General features: G+C 52.8%; 1 protein-coding gene across 1 annotated transcript; it reads right to left on the reverse strand.

Moving 5' to 3' along the window:
- Positions 1-540: 540 nt before the first annotated feature.
- Positions 541-15,384, reverse strand: CHAF1A (chromatin assembly factor 1 subunit A). The gene is made up of 15 exons (XM_036399413.2): positions 15,296-15,384; positions 14,643-14,693; positions 13,671-14,455; positions 11,424-11,480; positions 9,397-9,638; positions 8,888-8,948; positions 8,418-8,486; positions 7,798-8,021; positions 7,495-7,663; positions 7,245-7,325; positions 7,079-7,168; positions 6,607-6,868; positions 5,013-5,458; positions 2,117-2,204; positions 541-857 (listed from the first exon to the last, which is right to left on the reverse strand). Exons 2-15 carry the CDS (start codon positions 14,689-14,691, stop codon positions 778-780), a joined length of 2,703 nt encoding a protein of 900 aa, XP_036255306.1. The 5' UTR covers positions 14,692-14,693; positions 15,296-15,384; the 3' UTR covers positions 541-777.
- Positions 15,385-15,940: the final 556 nt, after the last annotated feature.

Raw genomic sequence — 15,940 nt, forward strand, 5'->3', positions numbered from 1 at the left:
GGGGCAGCATCACCCCCTTGTCCCTTCAGAGTGACAGCAGGGAACAGCTACTGCTGCTGCCCAGGGGGAGATAACAAACCTGAAACTACAGACAATCCTTTAAAGAAGTAATTGATAACTCACCAGCTGTATAAAGCTGAAAGCCCCAGCAAGTTTGTCCTGTGTGTCCCCAAGTTTGATGCCAGCTCAGTCCTTCAATACCTCAAGCAGAGTTGTTCTGTGAGACAGAGCCCAGCTCTGATGTAGACAAGAGACTGAGAATCTAGCCCTGACCTGTCCAGCCTGTCCTAAAATAAGAGAAACAAAGCATTTTTCCTCTCCCAAAGGTAAAGCCCTGCTGCTGTTCTCTGGAGCAAGTAAGACCACAAACAGGATGGTACAAGAGCATAAATTCATATATAATTGTACATCATTTATACCCAAGGCCACGCTGTACAACATTATGAACAGTCATTCCCCAGTGGCATCACAATAAGCTTATTCCAAAATCCCTCAGCTACTTTTAGAGATAACTTAGATACCTTCCATTACAAAGAAGTATCAAAATTTCAATAATGCTTTATTAAGGACAGATTAATATGCAGTATTTAAAAAAAAAAAAAGCTAAAAAGCTAAAGCTAAAAATTTAAGCTTCCATCTGGTCTGAAGCAGAACAAAGTGCTGTCTTCTCTTTACAAGAAATGTGGAATACTTTCAAGTATCTTGGTCAAAGATACACAAGGTTTAAAACTTTCTAAGTCATTCTACATACATACAGGAGTTAGTAGCATTTAAGTCTCAAATTGTATTAGATGGGCTGACCATGCTGCTGTCCTGGTGAGCAGCTCTCGTGCCACTGGATTCTGAAGCTGTGGAACCTGCAAAGGAGAGAATATTTGGTTTGTTTTTATGAATATCCTCATTAATCCAGTAAAATTTGACTACTTTATGTTTTATCTGTCTTAGCTTCCTGCATCTGTTGTGAGTCTCCTTTTCAACACTATTTAAAAACTGGTTTTAATACTGGCTTCGTATTCAATATCACCAATCCAGAATAAAAAAAATCACTTCAACCATAAAAAGGATTTTCATAATCTTTTCAGTGCTTTAGAGTCAGGCAGAGCCAAACAAATCGAGCTGCTTGCATGTCAGCAGAGCCTGAGGGAGGGAAGCTGCTCAGTGGCATCCTCAGAACAAGAGGGGACGAACCTGAGGCGAGGTTTTCGTCTCAGAGCCTGGTAATAAGCAAAAGCAGCTTAAGATTAAAGCCAGGCTCCTTGTCAAGCAGTCCCAATGTCTGTTTTGGGGAGGTGAGAGGAGCTCGGAGAGGAAGGAGAGCCCAGATAATGCCTGGAATGGGTCAAACACTCCAGAATTTCTGTGCACGAGTCCTTATCTGTCAGAGGAGCTGCCCAACACAAACCACTTCCCTTAGAGCAGGCTGGGAGAGCTCCATTGTGAGCAGCAAGAAAGAGCCCAGAGCTTTGGAAAGCACAGCACGTGCTTGGAGTCAGCTCATTGATCTGTGTGATCACGTCCAAAAGCTCCTGGAGATGAAAGGAGCTGCTCCACAGCCTCATCCCGGCATGGCCTGAAAGGGGAGGCTGCAGCAGAGGGGCTTTGAAGCCATTTTCCAAGGGATAACTGGGACACAAACACAAGCAAGTGCTCAGATTGCGGAGCAGAGCAGCAGCCAGGCTGCTCCCTGATGTGACTTCCATCAGACAATTTGCACCTTCTGAGGAGGCACCAGAGGGGTGATAACCCAGCCCCTGCCGGGCTCTGCATCCCCAGAGGGCAGCAATATTTGCCAGAATGTGCCCGTGGATGTGCTGGCACTGCCCCAGTGCTCACCTGTGCCCCCAGGAACAGGCAGGTGGCCCTGGCAGCCAAGGGCTGCTCACGGGGGCTTTGTGCCATTGAGGCAAAAGGGGAGGAGGAGGGCAGCAAAGGCAAGAGCAGCTTAGAGAAGGTCATAAATAGCAAAGAAGCATCTTTTAAAAAAAGGATGAAAAGCAGCAGTATCTGGAATAAGATCTCTAGAGAGAGAAAAGCTCAAGGAGTGGTGAAAAGGGCAGAAAAGCCCAAGTTTAGCTCACACAGGTGCTGCTCCCTTGGTACCCATCTCCCTTCCCACCTTTTCCTGGCTGTACATCCACAATCATGCAGTCATCATCTTCCTCATCTTCCTCAGTGTCTGCCTGAAATCCGTCCATCTCTGCAGCCTGGAGGGAAAGAGCAGGTCCCAGGTGTGAGCCAGGAGGTGCCAGGGGCCAGAGCTGGCACAGGCAGCGCTGGGCACCCTCTGGGCAGGTGGGCACATCTGGGGGCAAGGAAATCTGCAATCCCCAGCTCCACGAGCTGGGACCTGTGACAAAAGGGCTCCTGTGCAGGGCACACACAGTGGGAAAGAGGCCAAGCTCTGCTCCAGGATCCTCCCCTGTTACACAACGTGCAGAGCAGCCCCCGCAGCACAGGCAGCTCAGGCTCCATGGGAATCTGACTCCTGCTGCATTTTTGGAAGGGAAATCTCTCCCCCCTCTGTTTATTGTTCTCATAGAATCTCAGACTCATAAAGGTCAGCGAGTCCAACTGCTCCCCAGCACTGCCAAGGCCAGCACTGGCCCTGTCCCCAAGTGCCACATCCCCATGGCTTTTAAATCCCTCCAGGGCTGGGGACTCCAGCTGTGCCCAGGGCAGCTGTGCCAGGGCTTTACAACCCTTTCCATGAAGGAATTTTCCCAATATCCAACCCAAACCCCCCTGGCACAGCTTGAGGCTGTTCCCTCTTGTCCTGCTGTCCCCTGGCTGTCCCCTCCTGCCAGGAGCTGTGCAGAGCCACATGGGCCCCCCTGAGCCTCCTTGGCTCCAGGCTGAGCCCCTTTGGAGGTCCTCCCCCTTCTGAAGATGGAGAATTACTGTTGCTTGTCAAGTCTGGACCTTGTTCTCTCCTGACTCCTCCTCCTCTTTGCCAATCAGCTTTTATTCAGGGAGTGGTGCCCAGTTCTTCCCTTGCTGCCATGGGAAAAGCCCAAATTCCCCATTTTGAATGGAGAACACAGAACCCAAGGAGTGACACAAACCAAAGCTGCCCAGCTGTGAGGTTCTGTTGAGTTGGGTTGTTTTTTGTTTTTTTTTTCCCCTTCAGATAGAACTGGAATGAAAATCCTGATCCCCATCCCCTAAAAACTCTTCCAAGCCAAGAAAATTTTCAATTTCCATCTTTCAATAAAGTCCCAGTTCTCAAATTAAATCCCTCCTACACGTGGGCAGGTACTGCCCACTTCAGCACCACATTTTTCTCTCCACAGCTTATGTAAGAGCACCTTGACTCACACAAGCCCTGGTGTGAGCTTCCCAGCAGAGAAACACGTGCCAGAGTGGGAATCTGGCAGCTCCCAGCCACTGCCAGGCTCTCTCCACAGCCCAGCCTGGCTCCACAGGAGGGGTGGGATCTTCACACCTGAGCAGGGCTGATTGAGACATCAGGAATGAAAAGCTTCTGGGGCTGTGACACCTCTGCTCGGAGCTGCTCCTCCCCAGCACAGCTCTGAGAAGCTTTGAAGCATTCAGGCTGGTGATGTAATTCTCCTAAAAGCCTTTGTTTTGCTATTTCTGCTCCCTTATAAGCTGAATTTCCAGTGGGTGCCAAGCAGAGACTTTTATCTCTGCCTTTATTTAGTGTACAAGAAAAAACCCAAGCAGATGGAGTTTGGGGGCTGAACAGCTTCTCACAAGTCTCTGATCTCTATCAATACCTGAATGCTGAGCTTTTTCAGTAGAAAAGCCAAAAAAGCCAAGAATAAATTGTGAAGGCAAAGCATAAAAAGCATCAAAAGCCTCATCTGTGGTCCATGGGAGGGGGGTGGAACGAGATCAGCTTTAAGGTCCCTCCCAACCCAAACCATTCTGGGGCTCTTTCCTAAGCTGGTGCACAGGGAGGGAGGAATAAATCCACTGGCAGGGACTTCAAACCCTGCCCTGCCTGGGGGATTGGAAGCCAAAGGTTGATAACCCCAATTTCCAGCACCTAAAGCCTCCACAGAGCATCCCAGGCTTTGTGGGGACTCAGCTCCTCCCAAGCTTTGTGGCTCCTCCAGGGCCTGAAGGGGCCAAGAGGAAACACAGAGAGAGAATTTGGGCAAGGGATGGAAGGATCAGGACACAGGGAATGGCTCCCACTGTCAGGTGGCAGGGCTGGATGGATATTGGGAAGGAATTCCTCCCTGTGATGGTGGGGAGGGGCTGGGATGGGATTCCCAGAGCAGCTGGGGCTGCTCCTGGATCCCTGGCAGTGCCCAAGGCCAGGCTGGAGCAGCCTGGGACAGTTGGAGGTGTCCCTGCCATGGCAGGGGTGGCACTGGGTGGGATTGAAGGTCCCTTCCAAGCCAAAGCATTCTGGAATTCCATGATCCCATTTTTCAGTCATGATTAGGCTCCAGCAGTACCTGTGGTTGCCCTGAAAAGCAGAAGCAACAACAGGAAAACCACAACACAGCTCCCAGGCAGCAACCACTGCAATTCCATCTCATTTTGTCCCTATGAATTATTATGATTTTAAACCAGCTCTTGAAATTCAGCTTTATGTGTGTCAGGATGAGCTGGAGCCTTTACAGACTGCTCTGGGCTGAGTTGCAGCACTTGGGAACCACATTTAATCCGTTCACATGCAACTGCTGTAAGTCATCAGCTCGGGCTGTACATCTGGCAGCCACAGGCACACATAAAACCTGCACACAAATTACACACAGCTGTAAAACCAGGGCCAAGCAGACTCTCAAACTATTCACAGCTTGGATGCAATCGCTGCCAAATAGCAGAGAATGGAAGAACAGCAGGAGAGCAACGTTTCAAATGGAACAGAGAGTCCAAGCTGCAGACACACAAAAGAAACCCATCTCTTTAGTCCCATCATTTCACTCCTTTCCCCATAAAAAGGGTCTTCTGGCGTGCAGGACAGTGGCTAGAGGTAACAGGCTGACCTGGGGGGTACAAACACCCCCAGCCCTCATCCTGGGCCACAAGGAACTCACCTGCTCAGCACCCCGAGGCCTCTTCATGAACTTGGTGATGGACATGCTTCCCACAGCCTTCCTCTTGGCTGCCAGGGGGGTGAGCTGGGGCACGGCCACTCCTGGCACGCTGGCCCCCTCCTCCTTGCCCGTGCAGGGCACCTGGGTGACGTAGCTCCACTGGCAGGGCACGGGCAGCTGCTCCTGGCCGAAGCTGCGCAGCACCTCGGCGTGCACGTACCAGCACATCCTGAACTCGGGCCTCTTCTCGTACACTGAGCTCTCTGAGATGATCCTCTTGAGCCTGGCCTTGGAGGGCACCCCGCTGTCCTCGCCGCCCGCGGGCTCTGGGGGGCTCCTGGAGCCGTGGCTGAAGCGTCCCTGGCGGCAGCACTCCTGGAACTCCTGGATGATCACCCTGCTCCCGTGCACGTTCCCGTGCAGCAGCGGCAGCAGCTGGGCCAGGACTGCGGGGGAAAGGTGGCACAGAATGGGTTAAAGGTTGGGAAAGAATTCAGCACAGGTATTCCAGAGCTGGCCCAGGACTGCGGGGGAAAGGGGCACAGAATGGGTTAAAGGTGGGAAAGAAATCAGCTCAGGTACTCCAGAGCTGGCCCAGGACTGTGGGGGAAAAGGGGCACAGAATGGGTTAAAGGTGGGAAAGAAATCAGCTCAGGTACTCCAGGACTGCATAGGAAAAGTGGCACAGAATGGGTTAAAAGTTGGGAATGAATTCAGCATGGGCACTCCAGGACTGCAGGGGAGGAAAGTGGCACAGAATGGGCTAAAGGCTGGGAAACCACGGGGATAGAAATCAGCATGGGCACTCTAGAACTGGCCCAGGATTGCAGGGGAGAAGTGGCACAGAATGGGTTAAAGGCTGGGAAGTCGGGGGGATGGAAATCAGCATGGGCACTCCAGGACTGTGGGGGAGAAAGTGGCACAGGGTGGGTTAAAGGTGGGAGAGAAAGCAGCACGGGCACTGCAGGATTGGTTTTAGAGATGAATTGCCCAGAGATGAATTGCCATGGGGTGCCCCATGCCTGGAAGGCTCCAAGGTGAGGTTTGATGGGCTTTGGAGCAAGTGGAAGGTGTCCCTGCCCATGGCAGAAACTGGATGGTCTTTAAGGTGTCCCCCAACCCAACCCAACCCAACCCAACCCAACCACGCTGGGAGTCCATGATTGTAGCAGCTTCTAGATCTGATGTAGAAAACTCACCCCCAATAACAACAACAGCCTGGAGTGAAATCTCCACCCTCTGCTTGGCCTTTTGTGAGTTATTCACAGCCCTGTGTTAATCAGGTGCAGGAAAAGCTCAGGACTGGAAGCAAACACAGAAACCAAACCATTTCCCCCAAACAATAAACAGGCTCAGGCCCATCCTAAATCTGAGCTTGCTCAAGTCTGGTTGGCTTTAGTTCCTAGATTGCCCAGAGCAAGACTTTTTGGAGAGGCACTGCCAGAAAACTCCTTTCCAAGAGCTCTCAGAGATTCCTTGGATTCCAGCCCTGTCAGAAACAGGTCATTCTGAATGCAGCACTCACTAATCCCCCTGCTCCCTCCAAAGCAGAGCACAACACTGTGGAAGCGCTGTTTAGCCCTTCAGGTCTTACTTTGCTGATCTTTTGCTCTTTTTTTGCTACATTTCTGTGTCTGCTGCTCCTCCTCTGGCACAGGTGGATCCAGGACACAGGCTGTGAACTGCTGGAGCACCTTCAGGTCGGGGTTGGTGCCGTTGTCCTTTGCTGCCCTGTCCCAGACACAGCCAATCTTCACAGGCTGTAGGACATGGAACCTCTTCCCCTTGGCTATCAGCTCATCCCACTCCTTTGCTTTCAGTTTCTGACGAACCTTCTGGTTCTCTGGGTCACACTCCTGCAGCCACAGGGGACAAAAGGCTTGTTACAGCCAGACCAGGGGAAAAAAAAGAGCTTTTTAAGGCAGCTTTGCCTCGTGTTCCCTGAGGCACACAGGGCTCCTGAACCCTGCAGGCACAGAGCACGTGCTCTCCTCCCCTGCCAATACTGACATGGCACAGTTCACTGGAAACAGAGATGGAAACCCAGGGACACCCAGCTCCCTTACCTCTGTCACACCTTCATCTTCAGATAGGTACCCATGGGGTACAAAAAACCCATCGTCCTCATCTTCATCCTCTCCCTCCTCTTCGTCATCCTACAAATAAATGGGTTAAAGTTACACTGCCAAGGGCAAGTGGTTCCTGGTTTTATTCAGCATGCAGGATCCTCACCTCTTCACTATGGGAGAGACTTTCCCCTGGCTCCTCCTCTTCCCACTCTTCATCACTGTCTACTTCATAGTCCAGCAATTTCTGCAAGAAATGCCAACATTTCTGTCCATCACTGGAGAGAGCACAGCCCCAAACCCAGGCTGGGCTTTCAAAGGGAACAAAATGGCTCAGAAATGCCAGGGAAGCAGAGGAGTTGGCCAAGCACATTCACTTTTAGAGCATTAAGGATTTAGCAGGATGAGGTGCTTACAGTGTCCTTGGACCATGGATTCCTGGCACGGATCAGGGAGGTTCTCTTGTTCCAGGTGCCCCAGTAGGCAGGGCGGTGATTCTCACTGAACTGCAGGAGCTTCATCCTGCCAAACTTCTCCCTCTCAGGAACAGCATCTGCCTGGCAGCTGTCCACCACCACCACGTCACTGGGAACACAGGGGAAGGTGGCTGAGCCCCACAGAGCAGCTCCAGCCTTCTTCCCTCCTCTCCAATCCTCAATCCCTCTCTGCAGTTCATTTCATAAACCAGAAGCAAAATAAGCCCCCAGGTGCAGACTGACCTGTTGACACTGTCACTGCTGTCACTGACCAAAGTGGGCCCAGTTTTTCGTGGTTTACGACATTTTAGATCCTTCAAGAAAGAATCTTCACCATTCTGGGCGTGCAGGAGCTTATCCAGCTGCTCCAGGTCCTCTGGATCCAGGGCAACACGGCTGAGGGGGGCTAAGACCATGTTCTCCTTAATTTCAAAAGGAGCAAACTTCCCACAGGAGCCAGCAAGGGTCTGAAACATCAAGTGAGGAATGTCAGGGTTTGGACACTGAGAAGCTGCAGCACCAACACGTGCAAGAAACACCTGCTGTTGAGGTGTTGTCTGAGGTGAAGATTTAGGTTAAGTGAAGATTTAGGTTAAGCCCTTCCTGTCCAAGACTCCAGATCTTCCAGGCAATGCAGAAGACAGAGCTGAGGTTCACTGAACCAACCACAAATGTCTTCTGTAGTCTCTGCTCTGGCCTTTTTCTTAAAATCCTTTGCACTTTTGGGACCAGGAAATTAAGAAAAACCAATGTTTTGACCACCTAAGAAGCTGTAAGGGGCAGCTGAGAAGGAAATCAGGGTATTTTTGTTAGGAACAACTGTGAGAGACCAACACACATGCAGAGGCACAGCAGTCCCTCACCTTGGGGGCTTGTGGAGTCTTTGGTTTCTGGAAGAACCTGGTGATCTCTGCTTTCTGTGCATTGATGCGCTGAAATGAGAACCCAAATGCAAACGTGAGATGGGACAAAGCTTTGGAATGCCAGGTGAGCTCATGCATGACTCAACTTCAAATGAGGCACAAAGCAAAGTTCAGGCAGTCAGCAGCTCCTGTGACTCAACAGAAACACTGATTGTCCTCCCTTGGCACAAGCAGGGCTCCAGTGGCACTGCCAGGGGAGAGGTCACTTGTGGCCATTCAGAAACACACACAGAAAACACCCAAGAGGGGGAAAAGCAAAGGAACCAACAGGTGTGAAAGTAACAGGTAAAATCTGCATGAAGCAGCCCCAGCAAGTCTGCACTCAAAGGAACAGGCTGCACTCAAAGGAACCTGCTCCACCGTTTCACCCCAGAAAGAATTTAGAGACAAGCCAGAAAAAACATTTTTACCTTTTCTTCCTCCTTTAACCGTTTCTCCTCTTCTTTCTTTCTCTTCTCCTCAAGTTTTGCCCTTGAAAACAAAGATCATATGAACTGTCACCCTCCAGGAAGGGTTTATTTGCACTGAGGAAGAGGTGGGAAGCCCCAGACCCCACCACGAGGATCATCTGTCAACCCAGCCAAGAACCCCACTTGGTTAAGTGCAGAGGAGACTTTGTTCATTCCTTCTAGAGCAAATATTGACCCATTTCAGGTTAATGGGCTGCCTCAAGTTTCTCTCAGTCCCAGGGAGTTTCAGGGCTTACCAAGTCCCAGGTCACTTCCTCCACAAACAGCACAAGAGCCAGGTCCTGCTCAGGGCAGCAGAGGCACTGCTGGGATGGGGGCACAGAGTCCCTCAAGCATTTCAGAGCCACCCCCTGACCCCAGGCCTGTGCTGCTGGAGCAGGAGGGCAGGGAAAGTGGGCATGGAAATCAGCACAGGCACCCCCAGGATGTGCACAAGCCCAGGCACTCACTCCAGAGCCTCCTGCCTCTCCTTGCGCTTCTCCTCCTTCACTCGCAGCTTCTCAGCTTTCTCCTTCTCTTCCTTTTCTTTCTTTTCCCTCCTTTCTCTCTCTTTCAACTCTTTCTCTTCCTCTTTCCTCTTCTTTGCCTCCTCCTTGGCTCGTTCCTTCGCAGCTTTTGCCTCTTCCTTCAGCCTCCCCTTCTCCTCCCTCTCTGCCTGCAGCTTCTGGAGCTTGTCCGCACGCTCCTGGTCCTGGGGCACAAAGGGGACACTCAGAACTGCAGCTCTGTGCTCCCCAAAGCCCCAGGGAAAATCAGCATTTTTTTATTTATTGCTCAAAAAGGAAGCTGGACCCACCCAGTGCTTGACCTGCAGCATCACAAAAATATCCTGGACTGGGAGGGCCCCTCATGCTCCTCCCCAGGAGTGCAGGTGGGAGCACATCCACATCCACAGCCCCCCTGCCTCAGGCAGCTGAGCTTCCCTGGGCTGCCTCTCTGAAAGCTTTAATTATTCTTAAAAAAGGTATTTTCATTTCTCTAAGCATCAAAGAAAGCTTTGTATTGAGTCATCTTCATTACCACTGTGGCATTATGGAAAATTAGATGGGAATTAAAAAATCATAATGATTCCCTTATTTAATAGGAGATTTCAGATTCTTTCCAAAATATTTCCTCCTGAGCAAAGCTTTTCATGCTTTGGTGTCATCACAGGGCTACAGTGGTGTCACTTCCACAAGTGAATTAGAGCTGATTTGACATCACAAACCCACAAGGATTTTCTGATTGTTTCCACAATCACAGAAATCACTTTGATGATCCTTGTGGGTCCCCCCCAGCTGGGCTATTCCATGATCTCAGGGAGTAAAGTCAGCCTCCAAACCCCAGACTGTGGAGCTTATCCCTTGTTTTCTTCCATTCTAGATCATCAGACATCACCAGTGCCCTGAGATTGTTCAAGGGGCACTCTGGGAACAGATTTTATTGGAAGTGTTGCCTTTTATGGTGTTTCCTCCCAAAAACAACTGCAATTCCCACCGTGGCTCTGCTGACACAAAGGGGGAAGATGTCAAACTAAAGAGAAAAAGCTTTTCTGTGCTGCAGGCACTGGTGATGTCACCAGGAAAGGAGGATCTGCCTGTGCCCAGACACTCCAACTCCTCCCTGAGTATTTTCAGTTTTCTTTTATTGATTTCACATCTTCCCTTGTCAACATCAAGGCTTCCTTGAGCAGTGTCACAACACAAATAACTGCAGAAAGCCACCAACAGCCAAATGGTGCCAATGGCAAGGAAACAACACTGTCAGCCTGAGTCATGGAATGTGCAGGGTGCTGGTGTGAAGCTGACAGCTCACTGGTGGCTTTGGTTCATTCCCAGCATCATTTTTAGCTTCCATTCTCCTCTCTCCCTCCCATCCCTGCTATTTTTAACACAGCTATAAGAAGGGAAGAAAACAACAGATTGGAATTCTATATGGGGCACTGGGAAAAGCTGAAAAGCTCTGCAGCTACAACTTACATAAAACACACAAGTTTATAAACAAGCCACTGAGAGACACAGAATTCCTGAGCACAAACCTTCCCAGGTGCAGACAAAAACAAGCCCAAAAAAGCCCATTCCTGCAGCAGTGACCCTCCAGCCTCCAGGAGTGGCAGCAGAATGAGGGAGCAGAGTTTGCTGAGGAGCTGCAGCCAAGCAAACAGAACCTGGAGCTTGAGCATTCCCAGTGGTGGCATCCAGTGGTGACATCCTCTGGGAAGTCACAGACACAGTGCCCCATTTGCCTCATGTATTAATAAAAACAGAACCTAAATTTTGAGGCTTCAATCTCTTCCCAAAGAGCCCCAAATGCACCCAGGGCTCCATTCAGGAGCTTTGGAAAGAGCCAAACACTTTAACTGCCTGCATTAAAGGTTCTTCCATGCTCCTCAGGGTGAGGAAAAATGGCAAAAGAGATGTTCCAGCTGGGCTGAGATAAAAGGCAAAGCCTTTGCTGGCTCCTCAGGGGAGGTCTGGGTGTCAGGGAAATGCCTTACTCTTTGCAATCTCAGCTTCTCCTTCTCTGCTGAACTTCTGTGGAATTTCTGAGGTACCTGCAATTACAAAATGCAAGTTTTAGAGGAGATCCTGGTCCTCCCTTTCCAGCCTGAGTGGCACCAGGGTTGTTCCTGCAGATCCCATCCAGTCACTCCCAATGCCCCCAGAGCAGGGAATGAGGACACACAAGGGAACATCCAATTCCCCAGAGCAGGGAATGGGGACACACAAAGGGACATCCAATGTCCCCAAATCAGGGAATGAGGACACACAAGGGAACATCCAATGTCCCCAGAGCAGGGAATGAGGACACACAAAGGGACATCCAATGTCCCCAGAGCAGGGAATGGGGACACACAAAGGGACATCCAATGTCCCCAAATCAGGGAATGAGGACACACAAGGGAACATCCAATGTCCCCAGAGCAGGGAATGGGGACACACAAGGGAACATCCAATGTCCCCAGAGCAGGGAATGGGGACACACAAAGGGACATCCAATGTCCCCAGAGCAGGGAATGGGGACACACAAAGGGACATCCAATGTCCCCAGAGCAGGGAATGGGGACACACAAAGGAATCAGGGAATGAGGACACACAAAGGGACATCCAATGTCCCCAAATCAGGGAATGGGGACACACAAAGGGACATCCAACCTCCCCACTCCCACCCCAGCCTGGATCCACCTCCTGTCCCCCTGAACAAACCCCTCTGGTCCCCTCAGTCCTACAGGATCCCTTGCAAGGGGACACCACACCTGGGGAGCTGCTCTGAACCACAGGGGACATTTCAACGTGGCAAACTCACTTCCTTCCAGCTAAACTTCTGTTTGTTTGCTTTTGGGTTGGGTTTTTTTGGGTTTTTTTTTTGCATCCACCTATCTTGCTGTGATATTTAGCTGTAACTTTATGAGTACAAGGACTGTTTTCCACATTTTAACACTTTCTTCTTGTCCTCACAGTCCACTTGATCTTCCACCAGTAGCAGCTCACTGACCCTCAATTCCAAACAGGGCACATTTCTCATTTATCTTTTATTTATGGGGGGAAGAAAAAGGTGTTTTATGCCTAAGACCATTGTTCATAGACTGGTTAAAGGCCTAATTTGTCAATATTTCAGCACACTGGGACTTGATTTACCGGATCCCTCCTCCTCCTGCTGCCATTCACAGCATCACATTTAAATTGTGATTAACAGGCTAACACAGCCCAACTGCTTTATTTTCTATATTTATCTGATATAAAACAGGAGTTCTGTCAAGTGGGGGCTTCAGCTCCTCAGAGCTATTTCCCTCCAGGAAAACAAAGCTGCCAGGACTCCCAGCTGCCAGCTTTGGGCTACAAACTCCCATTTTGGGGAGCAGCACATGAGCAAACCCAGCCCCACTGGCAGTGTTGGATTACACCAGGAGTGCTTTCTGCTACACTGGAAATACTTCATGCCTGCTTGAGTGTGTCTGTTTATTTTAGAGAGGGAAGGCTGGGAGTTTTCACAGAGGAGGAATTAATTGATCACTTGACTTGATAAACACAACAAAAGGACTGGGAGAACCATCCCCGTGGTGTTTGAGCCACCTGAGCAGATGCTGCCACCCTTGGAAGCTTCTCTGTCCAAACTGCCCCAAAAATCAGGGTGGCTGAAACTCAGGTGACCAAAAACCCCCTCATCCCGAGCTTTTTCATGGAATCCCAGAATGATTTGGGTTGGGAGGAACCTTAGAGCCCATCCAGTGCCACCCTTGCCATGGGGCACGTTCCACTGTGCCAGGCTGCTCCAATCCCCACCAAGCCTGGCCTTGGGCACTGCCAGGGATGAGTGAGGCAGGAGAGCTGCCCTGGGCACCCTGTGCCAGAGCTTTTCCATGGCAGCTGCAGAGATTCAGAGCTGGGAAAGCATCTGCACTGGCTGTACTGGGGGAACATCCTCACAGGAACCCCAGCAGCTCTGAGGAGGATAAAACAGAGCTTGGGAAAAACCACCTAAACACAGAACTGCTGTTCCTAAAACACCAAGCCCCAAGTGGGGATTTCACTAAAGAAACGTAAATACAGCAGCAGCCAGAGCCAGGGAGGATCAAACCCTTGAGCTGCAGGATTTAGAGACCCCCCCAAAGGCCAACAACTCAGAAATTAATGCCCACCACCTTTCCTACACTCCTCAAAGCCCCACTCACCCTCTTCCCCAGAACCCCAGGCACCCAAGCACTCCAGCACAGCAACTGCACCCCAAAGCAGAGCAGACCAACCTTCCTGGCAGGTGTGGAGGCAGCCAGAGGGCTGCTGCTGCTGCCCTTGCTCTGTGCCAGGAGCTCGGGGGAGCCCCCAGAGCTCAGTGAGGAGTTGGTCAGTCCCGAGTCCCCCTCGTGGGACGACTCCAGGGCCTCGCTCTCCGACGCGTCCAGAGAGGCCACCTGGGGGCATTTCAGGGTCATGATGTCCTCCAGCAGCACCACGGGCACCTTCCCCTCAAAGAGCACATCCTTCAGTTCTCCCTGAGCGCCCTTCCTGCCCGCCCCATCCTGGCAGGCCGTGGGGCTGCAGCGTGGGGGGCTCCCGGCTCCTGCAGCCTGCCCCGGCCCAGCTGCAGCTGCACAGGGCCCCTCAGTCCCCACGGAGTCACCTGCTGGGCTGCTCTGCGAGGGGCTCAGGCAGCCCAGCTCCTTTCCTATGGTGCCATTGCTCACAGCAGCTGTAGAATCCACAGCCCCGCGCTCTGCGCCGTCCCCGAGTCCGCGGGCAGAGCCCCTGGAGGGGTCAGGAACACCCCCGGGGTCACTCGTGTCACCTCCTGGGGTTTTCTGGATAAAATGGTCCAAAGGACCCTTCCCGTTCACGAGTTTTGGAGTCAAATTCCCGTCGGAGCCCAGCTGGCAGTCGTTCTCCACATTGTCCAGGGAGGCACCTGAGGCATCCAGGGAGGGATCCTTGCTGGCAGCAAAAGCACTCGGGGAGCTCTTGACTTTTTTGACTTCTGAACTGACATCGAGATTCTCCTTTGGCACAGGATTGAGGCGCTTGAAGGGCAGCCGAGCTGCAACAACAACACCACGTTAGGCACAGGAAACACCAAAGGCTTTCATTCATTCTGGAGCGCATTGAGAATTGAGATGAGCCACTTAGAGATTATTTAGTCATCCCCAAGCAATGTATTTCATAAAATCAGGTCTGAGATGTTCTTAATGTGTTAAAACTGCGCTGGAGGAGAGACATTCCCTTACCTTGGACGAGCTTCCGTGGAGGAACAGCAGCTTTGTCTCTGCACTCCATGGCTACGGGAGAAAACAACAAATCAACACTTGTGGGAGCTCCCAGCGAGCTGTTGCCTCCCCGGGACGGCTGAGACAGAGCCCAACAGCTCTCTCAGGGCCGCTGAGGGAGGACAAAGAGGTCCCAGTGTCACCCCCAAGCCAAAGGAACCCCCGACCCAGCGGGTCCCGGCAGCCACACTGTCCCCCTCACACTGTCCTGGGACAGGAACGTCCCCAGGAGCCTGTGCCTGCACCCAAGGAGATGTGAGGAGGGAATTCCTGGCTGTGAGGGCGGGCAGGCCTGGCACAGGTACCCAGAGCAGCTCTGGCTGCCCCTGGATCCCTGGCAGTGCCCAGGCCCAGCTGCAGCACCCGGGGACAGTGCGAGGTGTCCCTGCCCATGGCACGGGTGGGACGGGACGGGCTTTCAGATCGCTCCCCACCCAAACCGGTCTGTGACTGCACGAGTGCGGCTGCAGGGCGGGCCCGGGCCCAGCCCCGGGGCGCGGCGCAGCTCCGGCACCTCCTTTGTTACCCCGGGCAGGCCCCGCGCACCCCGTGGCCCAACCGCCGCCGGAAACACCTCGCGCCCCGGCCGCGCGGCACCCCCAGCCCGGTCCTACCTGTGGCGGCGACGGCGGGCGCGGCTCGCGGCGGTGCCGGGGGGCGGCGGCCGACCCTGAGGCGGCCCGGCCCGCGCAGCCCCCGCCGCTCCGGGCCCGGTCCCGCCCGGTCCGTCCCGCTCGTACTTGGCGGGAGCCGGGGCGACCCCGCGTACCGCGCCACTGATTGGTCGAGCGCGCCCCACGTGATCCGCTCAGCCACACTCCCCGCTGCGTCTCGCCTTTGGATTGGCCGCCGCCGGGAGCGCCGCTGATTGGCGGAGGGGGATGTCGGTCTGGCGCGCTGCAGGCGCTGATTGGGTGGCTTTGTAAAGGGCCGGCGGGGCGCCACTGGGTCCCAGTGTTTGGGCCCGAGGCCTACCGGCTCACCGGGCGGGATCGATACCGCGGCGGGCCAGAGCGGCCTGTCCGGAGCAGCGGGCGGAGGGGGCGGAGCCAGCACTGCCGCCCGCCGCGCTGCTACGGGCATTGAGCCAACGCGCGAAATGGCGGCGGCGCCGGCGGCCAATCAGCGCCCGCCGCTGCGAGGCGCAGGCGCAATGGTTGTCACAAAGCATGCTGGGAGTCGTAGTTTTCAATGTGGAGTGTTTGTCGCCCCATTTTTCCCCCAGACCTATGGCGGGGGTCCTTGCCCGGTTGTCCCCG

This window comes from Molothrus ater, chromosome 26 (assembly GCF_012460135.2).
Source record: "Molothrus ater isolate BHLD 08-10-18 breed brown headed cowbird chromosome 26, BPBGC_Mater_1.1, whole genome shotgun sequence".
Lineage (NCBI taxonomy): Eukaryota > Metazoa > Chordata > Aves > Passeriformes > Icteridae > Molothrus > Molothrus ater.